The 26,790-nt window shown below is 38.1% G+C and overlaps 1 protein-coding gene across 1 annotated transcript in view; it reads right to left on the minus strand.

Annotated features, from left to right (window-relative positions):
• The window catches only part of LOC129889128 (CHD3-type chromatin-remodeling factor PICKLE-like), a 56,628-nt gene that overhangs the window by 18,852 nt on the left and 10,986 nt on the right, over positions 1 to 26,790 (minus strand). The window contains exons 6-16 of the mRNA XM_055964303.1: positions 21,486 to 21,730; positions 21,301 to 21,396; positions 20,977 to 21,113; positions 20,665 to 20,877; positions 20,473 to 20,580; positions 13,845 to 13,895; positions 13,651 to 13,750; positions 12,537 to 12,679; positions 12,364 to 12,461; positions 5,293 to 5,431; positions 5,024 to 5,193 (exon numbers count right to left, since the gene is read on the minus strand). Coding sequence (XP_055820278.1) covers positions 5,024 to 5,193; positions 5,293 to 5,431; positions 12,364 to 12,461; positions 12,537 to 12,679; positions 13,651 to 13,750; positions 13,845 to 13,895; positions 20,473 to 20,580; positions 20,665 to 20,877; positions 20,977 to 21,113; positions 21,301 to 21,396; positions 21,486 to 21,730 — 1,500 coding nt within the window. The remainder of the gene's footprint in view (positions 1 to 5,023; positions 5,194 to 5,292; positions 5,432 to 12,363; positions 12,462 to 12,536; positions 12,680 to 13,650; positions 13,751 to 13,844; positions 13,896 to 20,472; positions 20,581 to 20,664; positions 20,878 to 20,976; positions 21,114 to 21,300; positions 21,397 to 21,485; positions 21,731 to 26,790) is intronic.

Here is a 26,790-nt window from a genome sequence, read left to right on the forward strand (position 1 = left end):
TTATGGGTTAAATACAAGCGATATAGTATTTGTCTCTAATGGGGGAAAATATCTCACATAAGAAGATAACTGTTCTGAAACTTAATTCCAACACTTTCCCTCAAACACAAAGTTGAGAAACTAACCTGAGTTTGTCTATTTTGGAAACATAAAAAAGTAAATATTTTCAAAAAATACGCCAAAAACAAAGGAAATCTGATTAGAAAAGCACTGCCTTTCAGAAAACTTGTTGCTAAAACAATGGTCAGAAAATCTGTGTCACTACCAAAATGATCATTGAATAAGTGCAACGTCACCGAAGTTGTCCAGGAAAGAGTCACCATGCTACCGAAATGTACATCGAGAAGAGACATGGTGTCTTCATAATGCTCAGAAAAAAACCGAACGCATCAGAAGGATCACCATAAAGAGTTGCAATGTCGCTGATGCAATCATCAGAAAGAGGTATTGTGCCGCCAGAACAGTCCCCAGAAAGAAGTTAAGTGCCGCTGGAGCTGCTGCCTGAGATGTGCATGCCAGAGAAAAATGATAGCACTAATTGCTAAAAAGTAAAAAGGGAGGAAATAAGAATAATAAGCAGTGTAAGGCCGCACACCAGTAAACAGAAGCTTCTGGAGCTACTACCAAGACAGTAAAGGAGAGAAGAGGTAAGAAGAAAAACATTGCCCACTAGGCAACAGTTACTTGAGTATCTACCAAGATATTAAAGGCTCTAATACCATACAAATAATAGAAGAGCGACAAAAGTATATTAAAACCTTGATGATTTTGGATACAAGGGACACCTGTTTATTTGTATGTGTTAAATACAAGATATGATATTTGTACATAGTGGGACGATTTGGCAAAGATATGGATTATTCCTATTGTGTCAAAATGTTCCCACCAGCTTATGGTGGACAGCACCAAAATGGTTCAGACTGTAGATGAACCAAGCTAGACACAGTCAAGGATATGTTGTACAGATATACTATTAAGGAAAAGACGCATATTATCGGATGTTGCTCCTTTAGCCCTCGTGTATGAATAACAGAAAATTCAAAGAGATAGAAGCTAACTTTGTATATTTCAAAAATAGCTTTTTGCTTATAGTGAATTTTGGTGCACCCATGAGATTTTTGTTTGAATAAGAGAATTAGGTGTCTTCGTACATAACACTCTTAATGTGAGTTCGCTACTTTTTGGCATATCGCTTGTATATGGAATCTGTTCTCCCAAGAGTAAAATTGTTTACCTTATCAAAAAAAGTGTGAGACTAACAAATAAGAGCCCTAGGACCTTGGTTAAATTGGTAAAGGTGGTACAGGTGTGATGTGTGGTAGGTGCATATTATCCGTTCCCATTATACTATGATCCAAGTCTGGTATTAAGTGGACAATGGTAAATGAGCAGGTTATCCACTGAATTTTGAAACTAGAAAAACAAATTTCCCAATTATCGAAAAAACAATTAAAACTAGAAGAAAAAAATTTCTCAATTATCGGAAAAAATTCTCTCATATAAGAACATGACTGCTCCAATACTCTATATTACAATACTTATACTTAATTTCTAACAAGTATTGGCCCTTGATCAATGGAGAATGAAATGGAAATATAGTAAAAGATGGGTGCGGAGATAACTATATTAGTAGGGACCAAAGGTATGGGATAACAATGGAGAGGCAGCCAACTTTTCCACATCCAATTAAAAGGCACATATGAAGGGTGAAAAGGATGATTAGGAATATTCTTACAATGCTTATCCATGTCGATTTTTGAAAGTAAGATTTAAAAGATATTAATGGTAAGTGCCACCAAGTAAAAGGCAAGGAAATGGCATGGACAAGAGCCAGACAAGGAAGTTGGAACTGAAGGAAGAGGAAAACATAAATAGAACCATATAGACAAGTCAACTGAGAGACAAGGGTGGACTTTGGTCACCTGATATGAAATGTATATTGGTGAATCAGAAAGCTGAATGTTTGGCAAAAAAGGGTGAGGGAGGAGGTGAGCCCACTGCCCAACAAAAGGGGCTCATTCATTTGTGTGAAGCTTCGCAAAGGCCCACAAGGACAAAAGATAAATATTATTTATTCTCATTCATTTGCTCTAAAGTCAGCCATGAAGACAGCCCAAAGCCTAAAATGAATATAATGAAGTTAAAACCTCAATTGAACCCCACTTATAAAATTGACAAACTTACTCATCTTCGCACTTCGCAGATTTGGGAACCAATTCTAGTAGATATGAAGCAAAAGTTGAACCAGAAAGCTAAGCCAATAAAAGCAAATACTCTAAATTAACAATGACAAACAAAGAAGTGAGAAATTTAAGAGTTACTTAAAGCTAACAATTGTGATCGAGTAGTGAGCATAAGGACACTGCTTGCTCCAACAATGTTTTATTGGAGTGCATGTTGGGCCTCTAAGTCCTAAGAACAAAATAAATGTTGTCAAATGTGGATGTGTGGTCAGAGAAGAATGGATAGGATTAGAAATGATCACAAACAACAAATACAACAAGTAGCACACAGAGAGGAAAAAATGAGAAAATGTCGCTTGAAATAATTTGCATATGTCCTATACAGATATCTAGATGCAACAATCTATATATGATGATTGAACATGATAATAGAGCATGAGGTAAACCTAAAATGAAGGAAGTTGTTTCAAAAAGCCTATAATCCTCCAAAATCAACACGGACTTAGCTAAGAACATAACCTAAGGGAAACAAGAGATCCATACGCATGATACCAACTTTGAAGATTAAGTCTAGTTGTTGTGATATACTTCGATCCAATCTGGTGCTTGTCGCGAGTCCTTTTATTCTGGCTAAAGACTTGATGCATGTATAGTGATAAGAATGAGAGCTAGAGAACATCATTTAGATCACCATAATTTGATTTATATTTAATACTGGAATAAAAAGAATCTGAATAGATTGGATGAATACAATGGTTCATATAGCCTCCCCAACTAAACTAGGATTGGGGAATAGTTGATTGACTCACAATTACAAGAAACATCAGTAATAAAGGAGCGGGAAGGGATTTTGCGGAGGACCTTTTTTTCATTTCAGACAAAAACGAGTTGGACGCAATCTCTTCTCCTCAGTGAGATGCTAATTATGATATGGTCTCCAGTGAAGCCAATAGACTTTCTTTAATGTTCCATTTTTTAAACAACATGAAGGGATTATGCAAACTTTCACTCATTTCTTATAGTCAGACCCTGCAGAAAACTAGTTCTAAATGCATGGGATGGCTTAAAACTAGTTCTAAATGAAGAGTAATTCTAAGGTGTGGAGTCAACAAGCAAAATGATAAGAGGAGATAGTGTCATTATGGACGAATGGAAAAATATGTAAATCAAGATATTTGTAGGAGTGTCTCCTATAATTCAACTACTATAGATATTAAGATAACGGAAGGAACAGTAGTGTGAAGGAAAAAAGCCACAAAAAAGATTTTGAGACAAATAAATGTAGGATATCGAGGATAGAAGGAAAAGGAGAGGAAAAAAAAGAATCTGAAGGATATAATTCTTAATATAATTTCCGGGATTTTGCCTTGATAGTACTTCATTTTCCAAAAATATAATTTCGGGGATTATTTATCCCCAAAAAGAAAAACCAATTCCTGGTCTCAATGAAAGTATGGCTCGTGGAATAGAAAGCATAAATGTTTTGGTAAAGAAGACAGAGGGTATATAAAATGAAGTTTTTAATATATAGTTAGGAAGAAGGTAGAAAATACATTTTTACTAGCTAGGGGATAGTAGGACAAGAATGGATGATATGCGGTGATACAAAAGAAAGTAAACCGGCGAGATTCCACTTGCTTCTTTACTTGAGTTGGTGGAAAATGGTTTGGTCATGCCTCCCTAGGGTTTTCAAGGAAACGCATGATGTTTGTTTCTCGGACTGAATTTGGGAAGAATAACAGGAAACAAACAAAAGCCTACCACAAACCATTTGGTGCAACGACCGCAAGGCTTTGGGATGTGTGGCTTAAGTGCATCTTCACGTGTCCGAATCCTAACACAAACAAAAGCCTAGAGTTTAAGTGGAGAAGAGTATAAAAGGGGACATTATCCATCGTATTTCGAACTGTGCCCAATTGGCTCTTGGGGATTTCTCGATTATCAAAATATAATGGAACAATTTGGTGCATGCAGGTGCTCCTAGAGTTTCATAATGTGGAACTAATTCTCCCATTGACTAAGCAAGATTTAAACGAGCAGGCAACCGAATCAAAGTCCATATCCAGAATTGACACAAAGTAGACAAAAAACTTCACTAAAGAGGCATAGAAGAGTTTGTCTGAGTTGACTTTTTAATTGCACCTATGATCCTAAATTACGAAATGAGTAACATGACTTCTAATCCACACTGCTACAAGCAAAAAGCTCGTCAAATTGGCATTGTACTACTTGCAAGAGAAAAGAAATAGGCCAATTACAATATAACAACAAGCAAAGAGGGACTGAAAATGGACTACACTAGGTACGTTGTTGTTGTTGTTGGAATGGAAAGGGAAAGTAAAATCACGGTGGTCGCTCAAAATACTTGTTAAAACAAGATACAGAAGTGTTTAGCTTAAGGAAAGGGATAATAATGTGTCTCCCTGGCATTGCTAGCCCTGAGACTGAAAAACTTTATTAAGAAAACTACAGTTTGTAGAAAAGGTAAGATGCAAAGAAGGAGAAGAAGGTACTTTCAGTTTCTACGAAACAGCTGATAGAGAGAGGGAAAGATGGAGACCTGCTAAGCACGAAAAATTTTATAAGCTTTAGAGTTTTATCTGTTAGCCCTCAGAAAATTAGCTAAGATTTTATCAGGAGGAGAAATCAATTTTCTTATTCTGGGACAAAAGTCATCATCCAAGGATGATGCTTCTTTAATAGCTAATGCACATGACCCAAGGAGGAAAACCTCACACAGGTGTATTCAGGTTCCCACAATTATGAAAAGATTTCAATCTAAAGCAGTAAAGCAGACACTTTTGAGATATAGAGATGGTCCAGTGGAACAATAAAATTACCTGTCATAAATAATTACTGTATCAGCAGTTGCAAGGTTTATTCCTAAACCCCCTGCCCTAGTTGAAAGCAGAAAACAAAATCTTGAAGAATTCTTAGCATTAAATCGATCAATTCGGATTTGTCTCTCAGCTCCGCCAACTTTTCCATCAATGCGTTCATATTGCCATTTCTGAAAAGTTAACAGGCAAATGTATCAAACTCCAAATAGTGAAGACAGAAATTGAAGTAGATTTGATAAATAATTTAGTGAACTTGTTTGTATCCATACTCTATAATTACAGTAGTCTTCAAGCAAATCAAGCATATGCTGAAATTGAGAATATATAAGAACTCTGTGACCTTGCTCTTTAAGCCTAACCATCATCTTGTCCAGAAGTTGCAGTTTTCCAGATGATTCTAGCAGCTGTCTGTCAAATAAAAATAAGCCATAGAGCAGATTTATAAGAGGTCAACAGAAAGAGCACAATGAACTTTCTTAAACTAAGGAACCTTTCATGTTCCCCAGGTCATCAAGAGTCGCACTGTTGAGAATTGGCATAACACTTGAAATTTCAATAGGTGGATTATTCCACTTAAGGGAAACTGACAACATCAAACTCCTCTTTGATCCCGCAGGTCAGAAGAAAAAAAGATTTTCTTCTTCCAAAGGTAGCACTTCAGTCAAAGTTTTGATGGTATCACAAGGAAATACAAGAATCTTAAATATCACTTCAATGGAGATTGGGCACATCAGAAACCAGAGAAAGTAAGCGACTGAAAAAGAGAACATTTTGACATGTGAGAAATATAAGAGAAAAATATTATTGAACTGGGTACCTACATTATTACACTGAGCCCTATTTATAGCCATTACATTACAATCCTTATCTAAGTAGGATTCTATATACTATTCCTATTCCAACACTCCCCCTCAAGCTGGTGCATACAAGTCATGTGTGCCGAGCTTGGTACAAATGTAACTAATATGAGAACCGTGAGGGACTTGGTGAAAATATCTGCAATTTGATCACTCGATTTCAAAAATTATATCTCCTAAGAGTATCTTTTTCCTGACAAAGTGACAATCAATCTCAATGTGCTTAGTCCTCTCATAAAAATACCAGATTTGATGAGATATGAAAGGCCTCTTTGTTATCAGAATAAGTTCCATCTGACTGGTTTCTCCAAATTTTAGTTCTCTTAGCGACTATTTAATTCAAACTAGCTCACAAGTTTTTTTTTTGAGAAAAGGGTAACTTTTTATTCACACCAAAAGTTCATCATCCAAAAATTGATGAATTGGAAACTTACATCCAAAACCCAAAGGGTATTCGATGAGGTGTCGTGGTGTATGTTATTTGTAGATGACATAGTACTAATTGATGAGACGTGTAATGCAGTCGATGCGAAGCTGGAGGTGTGGAGGCAAACTTTGAAGACTAAAGGGTTCAGATTGAGCATAATCAAGATAGAGTATGTGGAGTCTAAATTCATTAAGGTGATGCATGAGGAAGCCGTGGAAGTGAGGGTTGACACACAAAGTATACCCAAGAGAGACAGATTCAAGAACCTTGGGTCTATACTCCAGGGAAGTGGGGACATCAACGAGGATATCACACATCGTATTGGTGCGGCGTGGATGGAGTGGAGGCTTCCCTCTGGAGTCTTGTGTGATAGTTATATAAAGTGTTGGTTAGACCAACATTGTTATATGGCGCGGAGTATTGGCCAATCAAAAACTCGCATGTTCAGCAGATGCATGTTGTGGAAATGAGGATGTTGAGGTGGAAGTGTGGTCATACTAGGAGCGATAAAATTAGAAATGAAAATATTTAGAATAAAGTGAGAGAAGCGAGACTAAGATGGTTTGGACATGTGAAGAAGAGATGCATGGATGCACTAGTGAGTAGGTGTGAGAGGTTGGTTGTAGAGGGTACGAAAAGAGGTAGAGGCAGACCGAAAACGTATTGCGAAGAGGTGATAAGACAAGATATGACACAACATCAGATTACTGAATACATGAGCTTAGATAGGAGGGTGTCGAGGACATGTATTAGGGTAGAAGGTTCGTAGGCAGTGTAGTGTTGTCTTGCTTAGGATGGTTGGTGTCTTCCATTGTACTAGTTGTATCACTGTAGTTCTTGTTTTTGATATCCATCATTATTAATAATTGTTTTAATACTCTATCCTAGTATGTTGTTTATTGTGTTTCGACTATTGCACTGCTTTGTTGTTGTTGTTGCTCCCCTCAGGTAGACATGGCACTGTTTCCTTGTGACTTGCTATATTTTCTTCTTTGTATCTGGGATTATTGCCTTTGAGCTAAGGATCTTTCGAAAACAGTCTCTCTACCTCCATAAGGTCTGCGTACATTTTACCCTCCCCGGACTCAACTTGTAGGATTTCACTAGGTACGTTGTTGTTGTTTACACCAAAAAAACAAAAGGCTTATACAATTCATTATAATCTTCTGTAAATTAGTCCCGTCCATCAAAACACCTTGAATTCCTTTCTTTTCAAAGAGTCCACCATATATGCATGCTGGGATAGTTCTCCACCAGTTTTCTTTTCTTCCTTTGTTACCACTACCTTTCCAACTGCTTAGGAGTTCCATTGTTGTATTGGGCATCACCCAGTAAAATCCTAACAAACATAAAAACATGTTCCACAGGCTCATAGCTGCCTTAAATGAAGGAATGGATTATCATTAACTTTTGTTTCCTGCTCACATCCGACACATCTTCAGAAAAACTGTCAGCCCCTTCTGTAAAGCCTCATGAGTTAGGCTGTCCTGTCTACATACCAACAAGGTAAAACAAGCTACCTTTGAAGGGCATTTGGTCTTTCACAAGTTGCTACAAACATTGCTCAATATCCTGTTTTTGCACCAAATCGAGCAACCACACTATGTTTTATACTCTTCTAGGACACCAAATTACCTCCTACAAAAGCATAATATCTAGATGTAGAACATCTATCAGAGGGTGATCCTACCCAACCAGCGTCTGTTTATCTGTTGGCTGATATAGGATTTTCAAGAAGATAGTCTTCATATCAAAATTTGATCCTCTAAGATGGGAAGATATTCTTCATATCAAAATCTGATTCTCTAAGATCTTAAAATAATTGTTATACTCTAGAATATCATATCTACGATTCTTTCTCCTTATGTAAAATATATGATCCCCAGATTTCATGGGATTTAGGTGATTCTATTCCACAATCTCTTATGTATATAAATTCATGTATATGACATAGAAAGATATGAATGAAATTATTCAACTATCTTTTTCCACATTGTATCAAAGGCAAATTAGACCCACATGGAATTTAGGTGATTCTACAACTAATGATTATGAAATTGCAAAACACAAATTGTTTCCTTTCCAATTAGCCATAAAAGATGTCAAACTCCTTTTTCTCTTATTCACAGTGATATTTGGGGACCCTCTCACATTCCTAATATATCTGGTGCTAGATGGTTTGTGTCATTCATTGATGATTGTGCAAGAGAAACATGTATCTATTTGCTAAAGCAAAAATCATATGTTAGTCAAATTCTTCCTACCTTTTTTAATCTGATCAAAACCCAATATGATGTGCTAATTAAAAGAGATTCCGATCTGATAATGAAAAGGACTACTTCAATCAAAACCTCTATATTTTCTTCCAAAAAGAGGGAATTATTCATGAATCTTCATACGTCAATACTCCTCAACAAAATGGGATAGCAGAGAGAAGAACCAGTATGTTACTTGACATTACTAGATCACTATTGTTTCACAAAAGGGTAACAAAAGAGTATTGGGAGGAAGCTATCCTAACTGCTGCACATCTTAGTAACAGAATACCATCAAGAATTTTGAACTTTAAAAGTCTACTTGTACTCTTAGGAATTTCTTCCCGAATTTTGAAATTTCCAATAAATTGGTTACTAGAATCTTCGGGAGGTTGCCTATGTTCATAATATTCTCAAAATAAAGACAAATTAGACACACGTCCTCTTAAGTGTGTTTTCATAGGATATTCTCCTACTCAAAAAGGCTACAACTGTTATCAACCATCATCAAAGAAATTCTTTGTTTCAGCTGATGTCACATTTGATGAGAGTGCATCCTTTTTTAATCATTCTTACAATCAGGGGGAGTCACTAAAGGAAGAGGGACCTCTAGACTTGTCACTGTTTGATTAGTCTATTTCTAGTTGCGCCAAATCTTTGCCTAAGTCACCATTTCTTCGGTCACCCGAGTCTCTAAATCCAAATGAACTCACTGAGTCTCCTAATCCAGATACAAATAATGAAATTCAAGAAAATAATCTACCATTGCAGGTTTATTCCGAAAGAAAGAGACTAACTGATCAAACTACTCAGCTACAATCATCTCCTCAGGTAACTGTTCCTAATACCCATCCTGACCCTATTGAACCATCAGAAACACCAAACCAAACTGATCATGACGAAGAACCTAATAACCTTGACCTTCCCATTGCACTAAAGGAACCAGAACTTGCACACAACACCCTTTAAGCCTTTCCGTGACATATCAAAATCTATCCCCAAGTCATAAAGCTTTTCTTTGTAACCTCAACACAGTTCCTATTCCCGGAAATTTGTCTGAAGCATTAGGAAACAGAGAATGGGAGAAAGCTATGAAGGTAGAAATGGAAGCGTTGGAGAAAAACGAAACTTGGACAATTGTGGAATTTCAAAAAAGGAAAAAGTTGGTCGGGTGCAGATGGGTGTATGGGTGTTTACTGTGAAATATATGTCAGATGGGGGTCCATATAAAGATTTAAACCTCGTTTGGTGGCAAAAGGTTATACACGGATCTATGAAATTGATTATTTGGAGACTTTTGCCTCAGTGGCAAAAATGAATACAGTGAGAATCTTATTATCATAGGTTGCGGTTTTTAATTGGAACCTACAATAATTTGATGTAAGAAATGCTTTATTACATGGAGACATAGATGAGGAGATCTATATGGAGGTGCCACCTAGTTTTGAACGTAAGAAGGGAATGGTGTGTAGACTGAAGAAGGCACTCTTTGGATTAAAGCAATCACCTCCGGCATGGTTTGTAAGAGTTACAAAGGTTATGATCAAGCTAGGGTATCGACAAAGTCAAGGAGACCACACCTTGTTCATATGACACTCAAAAATAGAAAGGTGACAACATTATTAGTTTATGTGGATGACATCATAGTAACAGGTGATGATACAGAGGAGATACAAATTTGGACTGACCAACTTCTATACCTAGAAAATACTTCAATCGATCCGTATAAACTTCTTCCTCAAGATCACCATGGAGAAAATAATTCTAAATGCCCAATTATCAGAAGGCCAATCGCTGAAAAAGTGATTCTCATCGGGAGGTGCTCAGAATCTGGTATAAAGTGTATAGGTCATCTCCGAATCAAGAGACAAGTAGATCTCGACAAGAAAATCATAGAAAATTGGTTAGAAAAGGCTCACTTGCCGGCACATGGTTAAATCTCGCCGGAGGTGACGACCTTCTAGGTGGCATGTGGGAGGTCAGTTCGTGGTAACGCTATTTGGGGTTTGGTCATAGGGAGATACTAGACCAATTAGTGGTGTTGATTTTCACACAACACTGACGAAAAGTGAAACTATGCAAATCAGATCTAAGTAGTCACCAGAAAGATGCACGATGATGACTTTCTCTGTCCCGAATGCTTCTCAACTTGGCTCTAATATCATGTGAGAAATATTTTTTTTAAAATATATTATTGAATTGTGTATCTAAATCATCACACTGAGACCTATATATAGACACTACACGGGAGTGAAATAGAACAAGAAACAAAATTGTAGTTAACTCATCACTCAAGTTTTAACTCCCACACATCATCTCTTCCCCTATAGAATGCAACCATCGGGCACCACCACCCCTAGGACAACCCTTCACTTTCCTCACCACCCTCATCCCCATCACTTAACCCATATCCAACTTTTCGCCTTCCAATCGTTTGCCCACAACAGCTCTTCATGATCCCCAACCCTTGGTCCCACATGTACCTCATCCCTCCCAGGCTACTATCACCCTCTCTAATTTGACAACATTTTTGAGGTTTTTGAACATCAGCAAATCTATAGCCTCCCTCTTCATCTTCCCTTCTATAGTTCAAGGGAGAACCTTCCCCTCATCATCCCATATCACCCCTACTCCACTCTCAGCCCTCACTAACAATGCCAAATTCCACTCACCAATTGTTGCCAAAGGCAATAAAGTTTTATTAAAACTTTAAACACAGAGCATTTGTAGGCGCTTTAAGGAAGAATGACGTAGAAGAAGAAAAAATATAAAAAGATACGAAAAAGTAACAACTCCCTGTGTTTAGTTTATATGGCACTCTTTCATTTTTAGACTATTCCAAAAGAATTGATAAATCTGTCAACTTTGAAACTCTTGAACTTTACACTTCTCATTTTACCCTTAATAGCATGCTCTTTATATCCATAAAAATGGCATGGCATGCTTAAGACCACAAGTTTGGGTATGTGCCAAAATTCTTTCTCTTTTAAACTGCATGTCTAGTCAAACACCTACATATAAAATGAAATTGAAAAGCGATGATACATTCACAATAATTATATGGATCAAAGAATTGAAAAGTCGACAATAAATAAGATAGGGCAGCCCGGTGCACTAAAGCTCCCGCTATGCACAGGGTTCGGGGAAGGGTCCAACCACAAGGGTCTATTGTACGCAACCTTACCTTGCATTTCTGCCAGAAGCTGTTTCCAAGGCTTGAACCCGTGACCTCCTAGTCACATGGCAGCAACTTTACCAGTTAATCATCATACTAAATTGTTGCTTTTCATTCCTTTCACTAAATATACATTTATAGCTTGGACTTAACAAGGAATATTGCTTTGCTAGTTATACTTACTGCTTAATGTCTCACTCTTCAACATGGAGCTCATGGGCATAGCATAATTGATTTGGTGCCTACCCTAACGCTCTACCTAAGCGAGACAAAGTACTCAATGTGCGTTTGCACCTTAGCTTCAGGGCTTAAGTGGGATTTTATCAACATTACACTCACCAATGGCATTTGCTTTTTTGAGAAATAATAATATATTGAACTTTAATTTACCTATAAATATAAGATATTACGTATAGTTCTACCAACAATTGACTAAAAACTGCCATTTTTGAAGCACCGCATGTGAAATTCAATGTGACTAGAATTACATAGGGTAAAACAAAACTTTGCATAACCAAAAGACATACTCAAAAAGAAAAAGATCCCTTATGAAAAATCTCGACAACTCAATCTTCAGAAACAAGTGTTAACAATTATATAGTTGACTATCAAAAAACATGACATACTTGGTAAACTCATTAGTGTCCTCTGGCTCAACACCTTCTAACATAAATGGATGACAGCAAAGCTTGCGCAGCTCCATCACCACATTTATAAGAGAAATCTGATACACAAATATACAGCGAGGTCAGAATTCCTATTGTGGCATAAAGGTATCTCAGACAAGAAATTGGCTCACCTGAGCACCTCCCTTGCGAGTCAGTATCTGGAAGTTACGCGTCAGAATTGCTTTGTAATATTCTTTCTGTTTGCTACTCAATTCCACACGTAAAATGAGTTCCTTTTTAGGAGGCAGCTCTGTCATGACATCTTTCTTGAGTCCTGAAATATCACACACGCAACAGATAATAGTTTAAATAGATGTAAGTTACCTAAATTCATGTTTCTTGAAACAATCTACTGCCTTGTGAATCTTTACAAAAATAAACTGATTTACACTAAGGGCCTGTTGGTCATAAAAATTATTCATTTTTCAGGAATAATTTAATAATTTTCAGGAATAATTTCACTTTATTGAAAATCAGTGCTTGGCCATGAAAATTCCAAATTCAACTTGAAGTTGGATTCCATATTTGAAAAACAACTTATAACCTGTTTTCCAACTCCATCTTTATAAATCCAAATAAAATGCTCTCCTCTCCTTTGTAAAAAAATATAACCAAAACTCAATACCATCTTCCAAAATTTCAAATAAAGTGAAAAATATTTGATTTCTATGGCCTACAAAGAATTTACGTGCTGGAATTACTTTTTGCTTCACAAGTTCCCTCCGTTTTGTTGAAATATATGTGAATTGTAAGAAGCTCAATCATATCATCCTAATCAGTTGTGTATGTTGGACCAATAAAGTTAATCAAGAGAGAGTGCTACCTCCAGTCAAATGAATATAGGCAGCTGATTTGGGAGACAGCTCTACCAAATCAGAGTTTCTAATGACATGGTAAAGGAGAAGTTTGACATTTCCTAGTTGAATAATTACAAATTGGCAATGCCTATTCTATCACCAACTCTTTTCCCTGGGAGGATTAACACTATAAGGCATAGTTTACAGTAAAGACAAACACCAGAAGTTTGCGTTCACAATGAAAAGCTTCATGTTACTACGAGTATCTATATTACAATCTGGAAAGGCTTTTACAAGGATATAGCTAGGATGACATTAAGAAATCAATAAAGAAAATTATGACGAACTAAACAAAGGAAAAGTAGATAAGATTTACATTTCACCAATAGATATCATCGAACTAACAAATATTCAATGACAGACACGGGAAAAAGTTTCAGAATCGTACTTCTGAGCAGATGAGGTGCCAGCATTTTATGAAGTCTTGAAACCTGTTCCTCCTGACTAATGTCCTCAAACTCTTGCTGGAATTCCTCCAAGCTTCCAAACTGCATTTGGCATCAGGTCCCATGAAACTTCACATGATAACTCAACAAGTAAATAAGTTTGTATGTTTGGCCAGAAACATGTTGTGGGACTGACCTTCCCAGCATCAAGAAAGTGCATCAGCATGAAAAGTTCATCCAGATTGTTCTGAAATGCATAGAAAAATAATTACTACAGCCAACAGAAAGAAAAGAAAGAATAAAGACGTGTATCCTTATGCAAGTCAGTTTTTGCATGTCAAAAAACCTCGTTCTTGTCTAGTTGAAGAAAATAATTATTACCAAAATACGAAGTGTTGCAAGTGTGTAGATTGTTTTATATAGATGGCAGAATCAAAACATACTGACATCAATCATCTAAAGAAGTTCAACATGTCAGTAGTTCTTCTGGCTGCCGTTTCTTTCTCCCACATATCTGGTGATATTAAAATCACTACAAAGTGCCCACGGACCATGACATACACCCCTTGTTGTGTCCATCTCAAAGTACACATACTATTTATCTCTACTACAGTTCTGTAAATCCCAGTTAAGTACTAGCTATAGTTCTGAAAAAGTTTTTCAAGATGCACTGTTAAACTATATTGACCTAATGCACAACATTTGACCCCTTCCATAATCGTTTATCGCACATAATCAGTATACCACCACTGCTACCTTCAGCTTCCACATATGTGAAATTCGCCATCTGTTTGGCCATAGTTATCTGATTAATGATGAAGTCATGACATTCAGTTTGTTTCCTGCAAGCAGTAACCATCCACCCTCCATTCCACTATCAACGTCTTCAGAACTCTCCTTTTCGCCCTATTATTAAGTCCCCTCATATTCCAGCTAAATATTTCCAGCTTCATGGTTACCCTGTAAGCCAGTAATCTTCCCTTGCAACTCTCACTGTTACTCATAAGTTTACCTTAAACACTAATTTTCTTACTTCAACTTTCCCAACCCTCCTTGGACTTGTTGGACTTACCAGACCATTGGAGTTCTTTGAATTCTCATACTGTCTATTCTAGTGAATATAGTTACATTCCTTCTTGTTTCAAAACCCTAAAGATGAACCCCCATTTGTTTGCTCAGTTTCAGAAAATTTCACACACCCATGCGGTGGCGTCAGCTTCCTTTGATTTAATCTGGCCCATGGGTTCATCATTATGACACTCGAACAATTGAATTTGTTCCTCTCTGTCAATTGGTTGAATTTATATAGTTGGTGTTGATACCACGTCCATAATCATCACCTCTATTTTATTTTATTTTTCAGAAGATAACATTTTTGTATGTATTAACCACAAAACAGTACAACCCTTGTGTACTGAAACCTTATTTATACAAGTGAGCAAAAGTATAGAAATAACTCTATCTTCTAACATGAACCTAATGTGTCTAGGATAGATAGTGTATCTTCAGGGTAGGTTTGGTTGCACCAAAAAAGGAAAACAATAATTCAGTTGAGTATGATTTTTTGGACTGTATTGATGCTGTTATCAGAACACCTAGCATTCCTTTGTCTCCAAATAGTCCATCAAATGCATGCAAGGACCATCCTCCATTTGCCTCTATCTCCAGCTCTAGCTGCTTCCCAACTAAAGAGAGCTTCAGTAATCTTTCTAGGTATTGTCCATTCTATGCCTCTGAGATTAATGAAGATCTTCCATAACTGATCAGTTGTATTCTAGCGTAAAAATAGATGTCCCACTGTCTCTAGTTCCTTTTTACATTAAAAAAATCTTGAGTATAGAGTCAACTTCCTCTTGATTAGATTTTCTTGTGCAAACACAGCCTCTTTTTCCAGTAACCATGTGAAACATGCAACCTTAAAAGGTCTTTTGGCCTTCCAGATATGTTTCCAGAGTCAATTAATGACTTGAGGTTGAGGTTGATTCATTGTTTTATAAGATGCATTAACACTGAATCTTCCACTGCTATGTCCTTGCCATTTCAGTGTGTCCTCTCCATCCTGGATTACTGTGAAGTTTTCCAGCTGTTTGAAAAACTCAAATCATTCTATTCATCTCCCAATCATTCAGGTCTCTTCTCCCCATCATCGCTTCTCTATTTTTGCAGGTAAGGGTTCCATAAACTCAGCAAATTTCTGTGAATGGGGAGAATTTTGAAGAAGAAGTAGAGAAGAGGTCTGAGAAGCATGGGTCCAGCCTCTGTTAACACCTTAGATTTCAACGAAGATTGGGTCTAATCCCATTGTAGCAGAACCAAAGAATTTGTTCGAAAGAAAGAAAGTAAGTAAAGCATCCATGATTTGAATAATGCAAAAAAAGATGCCGTTGGTTTCAGCTTCCTGATGGCATAGAAAACACCTAGAACAGAGATGAAAACCCCCTCTTTGAAGTTTATCATGAGTGAGACAAGCTTTCCAAACAACTAGCCAAGCAAAGCAAACCACTTTGAAAGGAGCTTTTGCTTTCCATATCTCTTTACATGGACATAGGTCATTGAACTGCTCCAAATCCATTAAATAGTTGTAAGCTGTTTTGCCGGAGAAAAAAGACTTGATGCCACCTATCCAAGTGAGAGAATCCTCCTCCTCCTAGGCCTGAAAAACCTTCAAGTTTACCAAAGAGACCAGTAACTCTAGGAATCTCCTAATCATTAAGAAGCCTTCTGCATACAATATTCCACCCTTGTGGAGTCCAGAGTTCTTCGACTGTAGCATCAGGAGAGGAGGATAAAATGAACAGATCATGAAATTGATCTATCAAGGGCCCATTCCCTAACGAGTCATCTCTCCAGAAGGAGATTTTCTTCCCGTTGCCCAACCTTACCCCTGTATTTGCTATAAACACCTCCCATAGATTCCTGATGGATTTCCAGTTCCCCACTCCATAAGCAGATGTCACTGGTTTGGTAGTCCACTGACCCATTTGTTCATGCCTGCACTGTATAACCTGTCTCCATAATGCTTGCTCTTCAGAGTTCAGTGTTGCATCTCCAAAGCCACTTAATAATAAGCTCATATTCTGTATTCTGAGATTTTTGATTCCTAGTCCTTCCACCTTCTTACTGTAAGTGAGAATCTTCCACTTGACCAAATGCAAGCGTTTGCTGTCCCCATTACCCTCCCAAATAAAGTTTCTCATCAGCTTATCTATACTTTTTCACACTTTGTCTGGAATAAGAAATAGAGACATTACATAGGTGGGGAGGGAGTTCAAAACACTGTTGACTAGAATGACCCTTCCCCCTAATGACAAGTATTGTGTTTTCCATCTTGCAAGCCTCCTTTCACATCTTATCAAGTACTCCTTCCCATATCTCAACAGCTTTGTTTTTTTGAGCCCAAAGAAAGACCCAAATATTTAGTAGACGGGGCGCCCACCTCACAACCCAGAATACCAGCAAGAATTAAACAATTTGGGACTTCATTGACAGGAAATATTTGGCTCTTTCTCCAATGGACATGAAGGCTGGAGATATCTTCAAAAACAGTAAGGATCAACCTCAAATGCATTAGTTGAACAGCAAAAGAGAGCCACCAAGATTTAAACATTTATTTGAACCCCTCGACCTCCAACCACCAAACTTGAAACAAGATTTCCTTTGATCCCAATCCCCACAGGCAGCTGGATACGACAGAGGTCTGAAGCAATTCTGGGCAACAAAATTTGCTTGATCTTACTGAATTGTTCATCCCATTCAATTGAGAAAAGAAACCTATCAATTCTTGAAGCAACACCTTGGTTGTTCCCCTTATTCCAGGTGAAAGAACCCCCAGTAAGAGGAGGATCTACTAGCTCTAGTTCATTGATTGAGTCAGAAGAATCTTTCATAGCTCTAGTGAGATTGTGAGTGTTGCTCCTTTCACTAGAAAATCTGGTAGTGTTGAAATCACCACAAATCACCCATGGTCCATTATAAACAGACTCCTTGAAGCTGCTAACTCCCACCATAATTTTAACCTCTCCCTTCTGTTGTTAGATCCATACACCCCTGTGATGAACCAAGTGAAGTCTTGTCTAGAGTTAAGCTTACAGGTTATACTTTGACTACCAGACTCAACCATTTCACCTTCCAGTACCCTTTTGTCCCACATAATGAGGATACCTCCACTATAGCCAATTGCCTCAAGATTGACAAAATCTACCCATCTGCTACCCCGTACATGTCTAGCAATGTTGGTAATATCCCCTTCTATTTTTGTATCTTGTAGAACCACCACTTCACATCTCCATTCATTGAGCAAAGCTTTAATCAATCCTCTTTATTTCCCCATCATTCAATCCTCTCACATTCCACGATAGAATGTTATCTTCATTAATCCACTTTGAGATTGTCCCTCCCCCAGCTCCTTGGTTGCCCGTCTTTGTATTAAATGACTGAGATCAAACCTTTCAATTGCTTTTGCCCCTTTGACTTGAATTCAGGTGTTGTGCCTGCTGAGCATTCTCTCATCTTCTTTTGTCTTCTACTATCGATCTTCATTAAAAGAGACAGAACATCCTCTTCGCACCCTTCAAAGTCAACTCCAAATTGTTTGCTAAGTTTGATGATATTCAGGTGCATCCGCAGTGAAGCTTCTGATTCAGCCTTTTCAATGAGAACTTCTGTAGAAGGATTTTCTTCAAGATTGCATGGTGATGGTTCCCCGTAAAATACCATCTGTGAATCCCCTTCAACAACATGAAAAGTCTCCCCAATATTGATGGGTTCAGAGACTTCCATCACCTGAATGGATTGAGAGTCTGAGACTTAATTTTCTGTTACATAAATTTCAGGAACCAGAGAACGAAAAGAGAAAGGGGAAGAAGAGACTTTCAATTGCATGGGATCGAACAATTTTGCCGTAGGTTCCAAAAAGCTTGCAGACTTAAACATAATAGTCGGATCTATTTTCTCAAGACTGGGTTTTTTATCTTGGTTGTTAGGCTGTTGGCTATCTTAATAATTGGGCTTAATGAAACTGGCCCAACAACAGAAATGTTCTGACCCAATTGGACTTCTTTTAGTGTGCACGTGTCTGCTGTCTCTTCTCCACGTAAGAGATGTTTAAAATTCAAACCCTCATCTCTTCCCGAGGATTGTACCTCCCTAGCCCTAGCCTCTGCATAGGATCTAAAAGGCCCTGCTTCTGCAGCAACATTTTCCGATGAGCGTTGCCGGACCCTTGCCGGAGTTTCAGCCCAGAGAGGAAGAGTATAATGATACCCTTCCTGTTGTATCTCCACAGTTCTAGGAATCGACTCAGGTGGGCTTTGACCTTTATTCTTGCCCATCTTAAATGGTTTTTGAGAGTTGATTCCTCCTCTGTCTCGATCCATCAGCCACAATAATCTCCAATTTCTTTCACGACATTTGGGTCCAGAGGCTGAGAGGAAGCCCGAGAATCCTGACCCAAAACCACTCGAGATTGACCCTCTCATCTACACACCCAGAAATCGGCGTCCACCATGAAAGGTCTAGTGTAGCTTGCTGCATATTCCACTGGCCAAGCTTGACTTGCTCTGCTAAGGATCGAGCTGGGAAATCGAAAAGAAATTGAAATCCATTCATGTCGAACACACCAACTGTGTTACCCCATTTGCTCAACACCCATCTTCTCACTTCTACTATGGTGGGGACAAGATAGCAATCACCATAAAAGCAGCCCACTAAACATCTGTCGAGTATGTCCTTCCCCGAAAGACCAGAAAAACCAACAATCTCGATACATCTGTTTTCGTTTTTCGAAATTTCCAGATTCCCATTTTTGTCTGCCATCTGTGCCTTGTAATAGTTTCTGCAAAGGTTGAGCTTCTCTTTGGTTGATGTAAAATTTCCTTCTGTTTTGGGGGACCCCTCCTATTAATGAATACTTCAATTCTCGGTGACAACATCTCCCAACCCCCATTAAATACAGACTCTGGTATAATAATGATGGATCTCCATTGACCCTGGACTGCTATGATGCAAATGAATCTCCCTGCCCCATTAAATTTCTGAGAAAAGTAGTTGGAAGGGTGATTTTTCATTCTCCATCTATTGACTCTGTTACCGCTAGCTTTGGACGCCAAACGCATTAAATGACATAGCCAGAGTAGAACTTTCTTGCTTAAAATCATGGTTATTAATGATCCCTTTCTACCCAATCGTACCAGAATTCTGAAGAGGCATAGCTCTCGGCAATGACATATGATTTATCCCCTACCCAGAAATATAATTTGTTATCCATTCGGCTGGTTGCCAGAGTGAAACAGGAAAATAGAAGAAAGGCTGGAAGTTACCACAGAAGGTGGTAGCTTAGAGAGATTAGACATAAAGGTTTTTTTCCCAGCTGAAGAGTCACCAGAAAAGGTGTTCTGCACCCCTAAGAAGTAGGAGAGAGAAGTGTTTTGGGGAACGTGCCTGAGAGCATTTTTTCCACTCCATCCATCCCAAAACTTCAATTTTAACTTTAAAAAAAATTACTTTGACAAATCGCTAGGCTACACGTGCAAAGCATTCAAAAAAAGGGGGAAACTATAACCACATAAGTAGAATGACAGGTCAAAGAAACATCAAAGAAAGAAGGGATTGTATTTTGTACCAACTATTTTAGTATGGCAGATGCAACATGAGGATAAATACACGGGTATACACCTTATGATTCTATGTAACTAGATATCCAAACATGAAATGGGACTACACAATTTGTGTAGTATACCTGTTAAAATCTATAAAACTGTTACCTTTATCAAAAAAAAAAATGGGAGAACTACCAGGGGCAGAGAAAGCAACCTATTGCAACAAACCTGAAGAGGAGTTCCAGTCAAAAGAACACGATGCCTACTAGAGTACTGCTTCAAAGATGAAAACAACTTGGAATCCTTGTTCTTGAGACGATGACCTTCATCAACAATCTAAATGCAGATGCCAAGCATCTTTATAAGGCAAAAAGAATAACAAAAGCTAATGGCACAATTAAGGAATTTGAAGGCAATTACCATGCACTCCCACTTGATTGGCTTCAGAGAGGCACTATCCATGTTGATCATTTCGTATGATGTAAGGAGGACATCAAATTTTATCCTATCTTGCTTGCTTTCACCAACAATTTGACCAGATTTCTTTTTCTTGGTCTTCTTAAGATTTTGGGGGAAGAAAAGTTCATATTCTCTAATAATAGCACGAGCTTGTGCACCTCCCACATACATAACCTACAGAGATCAATTCTCTTCAGAAAGATCTATCTGCTATTCATCTTATTAATTATTATTCTGCTATTCATAGTAGGAAATATATCATCTCAAACTTACCACATTCATTTGAGGAGCCCAAGTGGCAAACTCACGCTCCCAATTTCTCAATGTCGAAAGAGGTGCTACTACTAAATGTGGAGAGACTTTCTCATCAAAAAGAGAGGCTAGAAGTGCAATACTCTGTATTGTTTTGCCTGCAAGCTTGAAAATGCATCAGCAAAAAAGAACTAGCAGTATTGCAGAATAAACTATATGCAATAAGGACAACAGAGAAAAATAATTCAGAAAAGGACCATGCTGCAGTTGTATACGATAAAGCAAATGAGATAAAAAGGCGAGAAGAAAAAACTAGAAGCAGTGGAAGAACAAAATAAATCCTACCTAGCCCCATTTCATCAGCCAGTATAACATGCGTCTGTTTGGACCAAGCAAAACGCAGGAAATTCAGCCCTTCAAGCTGGTATGGATGAAGTGATCCTTTATTTCAACCATAGAGAAGATTAAGGAACTTCACTAGATGAATACAATAACATACATAGACTAATTAAAACTGGTACCATATATACCTCCAGAAAGAAATTCAGGACTGCTTTCATACTGTTGAAACTCTTTGGCTTTCTTGTTAGATTCAGTTGTCTCTGTAGGCCTTCCCTTTTGTTTACTTGAAGATTTTTTATGTCTAGACTGAACTATATGAAATCTTTCAATTTCGTGCAGAAAAGAAGAAATGTCTGATTCAAATTCCCAGTAGCACTCATCATACGGAAGCTCCTTCCACTTTACAAGATACTCTTTTTCTTCACCGTCTCCCCTAAGAACAACAGCATATTATTCAATGCAATTTAACCTGAAACTTGTACTTCATTTGTAGGCCCAAAATAGCACATCTTAAATAAAATGAACAAGTTAAGGAATAAAAAAACTCAACTATTAGGTACTTTAAAAATCTATTACTATACTAACATGCCACTTAATCGCCCCCACGTGGGCATTGACATGTATATGCTTGCTTTATTAACACAATCATATTTCTTAATAAAGGTCTCTAGTTTTAAAATTATTAAGAATTAGGAAACTGTTAATATGGCAAGAGCATATTTTAGTTAACATGGAAAATAACACAACTTAAATGAATTTTTGGCCAAAAAGTCTTTTACCTTATTTTTGTTCCAAAAGACAATTAGGAATATGAACTACTTTTCTTTCCTTTTCAGGATCACTTCTAAACACTAATTAAATTTTAAACCCAACATGCTCTAGGGAATAATCAAAGCATTCACTCCCAATATCTATTATTTTCTCATTCTTTACATGGTATCAGAGGCAAGGATTTGAGTCCCTACTGTAACAACATTTTTTCTCTCGTCTAAAAGTTCCTTCACTTACTCTTATTACAGTTAAAAGATAAATTAAAAATAGTTATTTCCTTTCCTTCTTTTTTTTCTTATTCCCACAAAAAAAAATTGTGGTTCACAACTGATAGAGCAGGAATTCTAACTTCATCGGAATCAAGGGATCAATCATCTCATTATATTACCCTTGATTAGAGAAGATTTTCTTGACTATCTTTGGCACCAGATCGCATTATCCGCATCTACAGCTTGCACAACTTAATCTGGTAACTTGTTTGTCTGTGTCACACAATGTTCTTCATTTGGGCCATGGATTCTTGATTCGGGTGCTTTTACTCATATATCTAGTAGCAATAATATTTTCTTTGTTTCTCTTAAACCTTCTGCAATCTTTTCTAATGTCACCTTATCTAATGAACCCAAAAAGTAAAATGACAGAATAGGTGAAGCTCACCCTATTCATTCATATCTTTTAGCCTCAGTGTTTTCCACCAAAACGTCCATATAATCTGATATTCATTAGTCAACTGACTAAAAACCTTAATAGCTCTGTAACTGTTTTGGTTAGCTCTGTTGTCATGCAAGACCGGAATATGGAACATATGACTGGAACAGGACATGAGTTACAATGTCTGTACCAACTATTCAATCCAAAGACACTGCTTTTAATTATGTTACCTCTGTTGAACTTGTTCATAATTCTTTCTTATTTGTCCTCTACAGAGTGCAAGTCATTTCAGCTTGGGAAACACACTCATACCTCTATCCCAAAACAAATTAACATTAGGTTGCATCTAAAATTGAAATTATCCATTGAGATATACATTGTCCTAGTGGTATCAGCTCTACTTACAGTTTTCATTATTTTGTGACACTGTTGATGCCCATTCTTGGTGTGGTCCCTCTTCATATGGTGTGGGTCCCACCTCAGAGAGGAGTTCAAAACAAACCTTTAATTTGAAGTCTAGTTGAAATTCACGCAAGATCCATGGATTGGACATACCCCTCTAACGGAAAAATTCAAGGAACTTTTGTAACACCTTGGAAGTCGGAAAGTCGATTTGGAAAGAAATAGTTCAGAAATATTGTTGGTGCACTGGTTCTACGAGCCCACGTACAGACTGTAGAAGGTTCTACGGGCCGTAGAAACCAGTCGTGGAATGAGTTCAGGACTTGGGAAAAATCTAGTTTTAAAAGATGATTGTGAGGCCTACCTACGGACCGTACAAGGTCCTACGGTCTATAGAAGGTCATTGTAGGTAGGGATCCTGAGTTGGAAAAAAGATAAGTTTCAAAACATTTTCTACGGACCAACAGGACGGTCCCTAGATGGGACCTACGACCCATAGGAAGGGTTGTAGGATGAGATTTAGAAAAGAGGTATTTGAGGATTGGCAGGCCGGAAGGGCCTATGGCCTATAGGGTGGTCTACGAACCATAAGGGGTTCGTATAGTGAAGTTCAAAGGTTGGTATTGAGGGTACACAGGACGAGCAGGTCTACGGACCATAGAAGCATCTACGGCCCATAGGGTTGGGTCATAGAAGGAACTTCAAAGACCTTGACTGACCCCTTTTTCCATGAGCCCTTTTTGATAGTCCCTGGCCTTGGAAATTGTTGCTCTCTTTTGGGAAACATAGCGCTCTCTCTCTCTTCTCTCATTTCGCAACTCTCCTCTCATGCATACACTTAATGATGGTAAACCTATCATTTCAGACGAATATGTTAAGCCCTAAAACAGGCCTCTTTGCAGTCAGACAACAAATGCAGAAGATGGGGAAGGGAAATCCAGGCTTATTCATATAGAGCAATACAAAATTTCAACAGTTATGGATGCTTTGTGAGAATAGAGACTATTCTAGGGGACAAAAAAGCAGCATCATTCCAGAAGACAGATACAACAAGGGATAGGATGATATTGCAGGGAAGATCTCAAAAATATTTGGGCCCTTTTGTGGATCCAAGGTTCCATTTAGCAGATCAGCATTCCAAATCCTTCATGTAGGCAGCAAGGATCCCAAAATGGCCAAACACAATCAATTCTGGAGCAGGAATTTCAGTCACAAAGTGGTGATGGAAAGGGAGCACTTCCGCTCCAGGTGTGTTGTGGAAGAATTTAATGACCCATTTTCTACAAGCCCTAATGCAGATATCATCCAAAAAGGGTTTGTGGGCAGTCACTGCAGGACTTAAAGTCACCCATTAACCATAATCAATTTCTTTTTGAGCTTCCATCCAGGCTGGAGGCATGTAGGGTAAAAGCAGATGACTGGTTCTGGAAGGGCCGAAAGCTAACTCTTGAATGGTGGTAGGCAGTGGCCGGCTCAAAGCTAACCTCAAAAATATCAGATCATAAATGGATTAAGGTTTTTGGAATTCCACTTCATGCATGGTCATCATAAACCTTTAAATTTATTGGGGATAAGTGTGGAGGCTATGTCGGAGTTGACGAAGACACGATATACAGAACACACATGCTATTGGCTCAAATCTGTGGGAGGAGAAAATGAAGATGATCCCAGGTCCAAAGAGTTGCTCAAAGAAGACTGGGGTTTCGATCTCATGGTCTTAGAGGAACTGCACATGGTCGTTAGTCTCACCAGAAAAGCCACTGTTCTCGAGAAAGGGAAGTCGATGGAAGAAGATGGTACCTCGAACCTCACATCATATGAGGAGGTACAAGGGGACAGCTTTAATTCAAAAAGGGACAGTCTGGATTGTCCAGCAGACAAAAGGGCAAAGGTCAAAGAATCTAATTATCTTACTGGGAGTGGGCCAGTGCCAAATCAAATACATTTGGGACTAAAGCTAATCAGAATTATTACAAAACAAGCCCAAATGACAAGGGAAAAATAAAGTTTTAAATGAGGCCAAATTCTTTAAACTTAAAACCATCTACAAGTTAAAAAAACCCACCCCAACTGCTAATAGATTCAGTGCTCTATCAGCCCCATCAGACCCCAACGTCTCTGATAATCACATGAAAACAAACCCTGCAGAGCAAATATCAGGGAAGGCGCAGTCAGATGCAGATGACGAAAGAATTCCTCTTGAAAGAATCCACAGGTCACTGCGACAACACACCTCAAGCAAGGAACGGGTTGCTTTTTCCAGCTCAAATACAGATTTCCCCTCAATAGAAATAAGAGAGGCTTTACCATTGGCTTGGTATGAAGGTAACCCCAATCCACAGGTTATAGACGAACCAACTATAATCGATACATCAAGGTGGACAAATATCACAATGGTTAAGGCATGCAAAGCCTTTGGGGTCAATGCTATAGGATTTGAACATGATCTCTTGAACTTAGTTCTAAGAATGGAACAAAGAAGACAGAAACAAGTTCAGGAGCAGGAGTTAAAGCAACAGGGATCTAGGAATAGGAAGAAAAGAAGAGGAGAAGGGGAGAGGAAAAGATTATAGTGGGATTAATTACAACAAAAAAGAACAACAAAGTAGTGGAAGCAGGGCAGGCAGTACAGTACACCACATTACTGTTGGATGAATTTGAAAGTCCTCAGTTGGAATAAGGGGGCTGAATGGGAAGGGGAAGAGAAGCCCAATCGAATCCCTCATTCAGAAGTGGAAGGTTGACATTTTATGTATACAAGAAACCAAAATCCAAGGCTGCAATAATAGACTAATACAGCAACTATGGGGGAACAGATGGGCTGATTGGTGGAACTTGAAGTAGCCAGCACAAGAGGTAATATTATAGTGATCTGAGATAAAAAGAGACGGGTGTAAATGGACGCACTACTGGGCTGCTACTCAATCTCATGTATGCTACAGATGGTGCTTCACTGGCATTTCTGGTCCACACACTAATCAGGAAAGGGAGGAGATGTGGGATGAATTAGCAGGGATAGAGAACTTTGGGAACGTCAATGGGTCATAGTGGAAGACTTCAATGTATGCAGATTTGAAAGTGAAAGGCTAACTTGCACTAGGATATCAAGAGTCGTGGTAACATTGGACATAATCCAAGACCTTGGGATCATTGACCTACCACTGTAGGGAGCCCTATTTACATGGTCAAGAGGTGAGAACAACAAGCTTCCAGAATTGATAGATTCCTCATATCCCTGGAATGGAATGACTCATTCAAGGCTGTGAAACAAATTGCATAGCCAAAAGGTAAAATGGAATGATCCATTTTACCGGAGAATGGGGACTGTAATGCCACTCCCTCCTACTTTAAATTTGAAAACATGTGGCTGGCAGTTGATGGCTTTCTGGATAACTAAAATACTAGTGGGTAGAGCTACAACTTCAATGGGACACCATGTGTCATTTCCTGCACTTAATATTGCTTCTTGGCACAAATTAAGCCTGTAAAATATGCAGATAGACTGAGTGTCCTACATTTATTTCTAACTCACAGGCACCTCCTAGGTGCCACTTTTGTCAATGCCTCAATGGTCATATAAAAAGGTCAAACTCATAATGATTGAACAAGACGTATTTTTCCTCAGATAGCTATACTTGACGTCTTGAGTATCCCCCACAATAGTTAACA

This window comes from Solanum dulcamara, chromosome 5 (assembly GCF_947179165.1).
Source record: "Solanum dulcamara chromosome 5, daSolDulc1.2, whole genome shotgun sequence".
Taxonomy (NCBI): domain Eukaryota; kingdom Viridiplantae; phylum Streptophyta; class Magnoliopsida; order Solanales; family Solanaceae; genus Solanum; species Solanum dulcamara.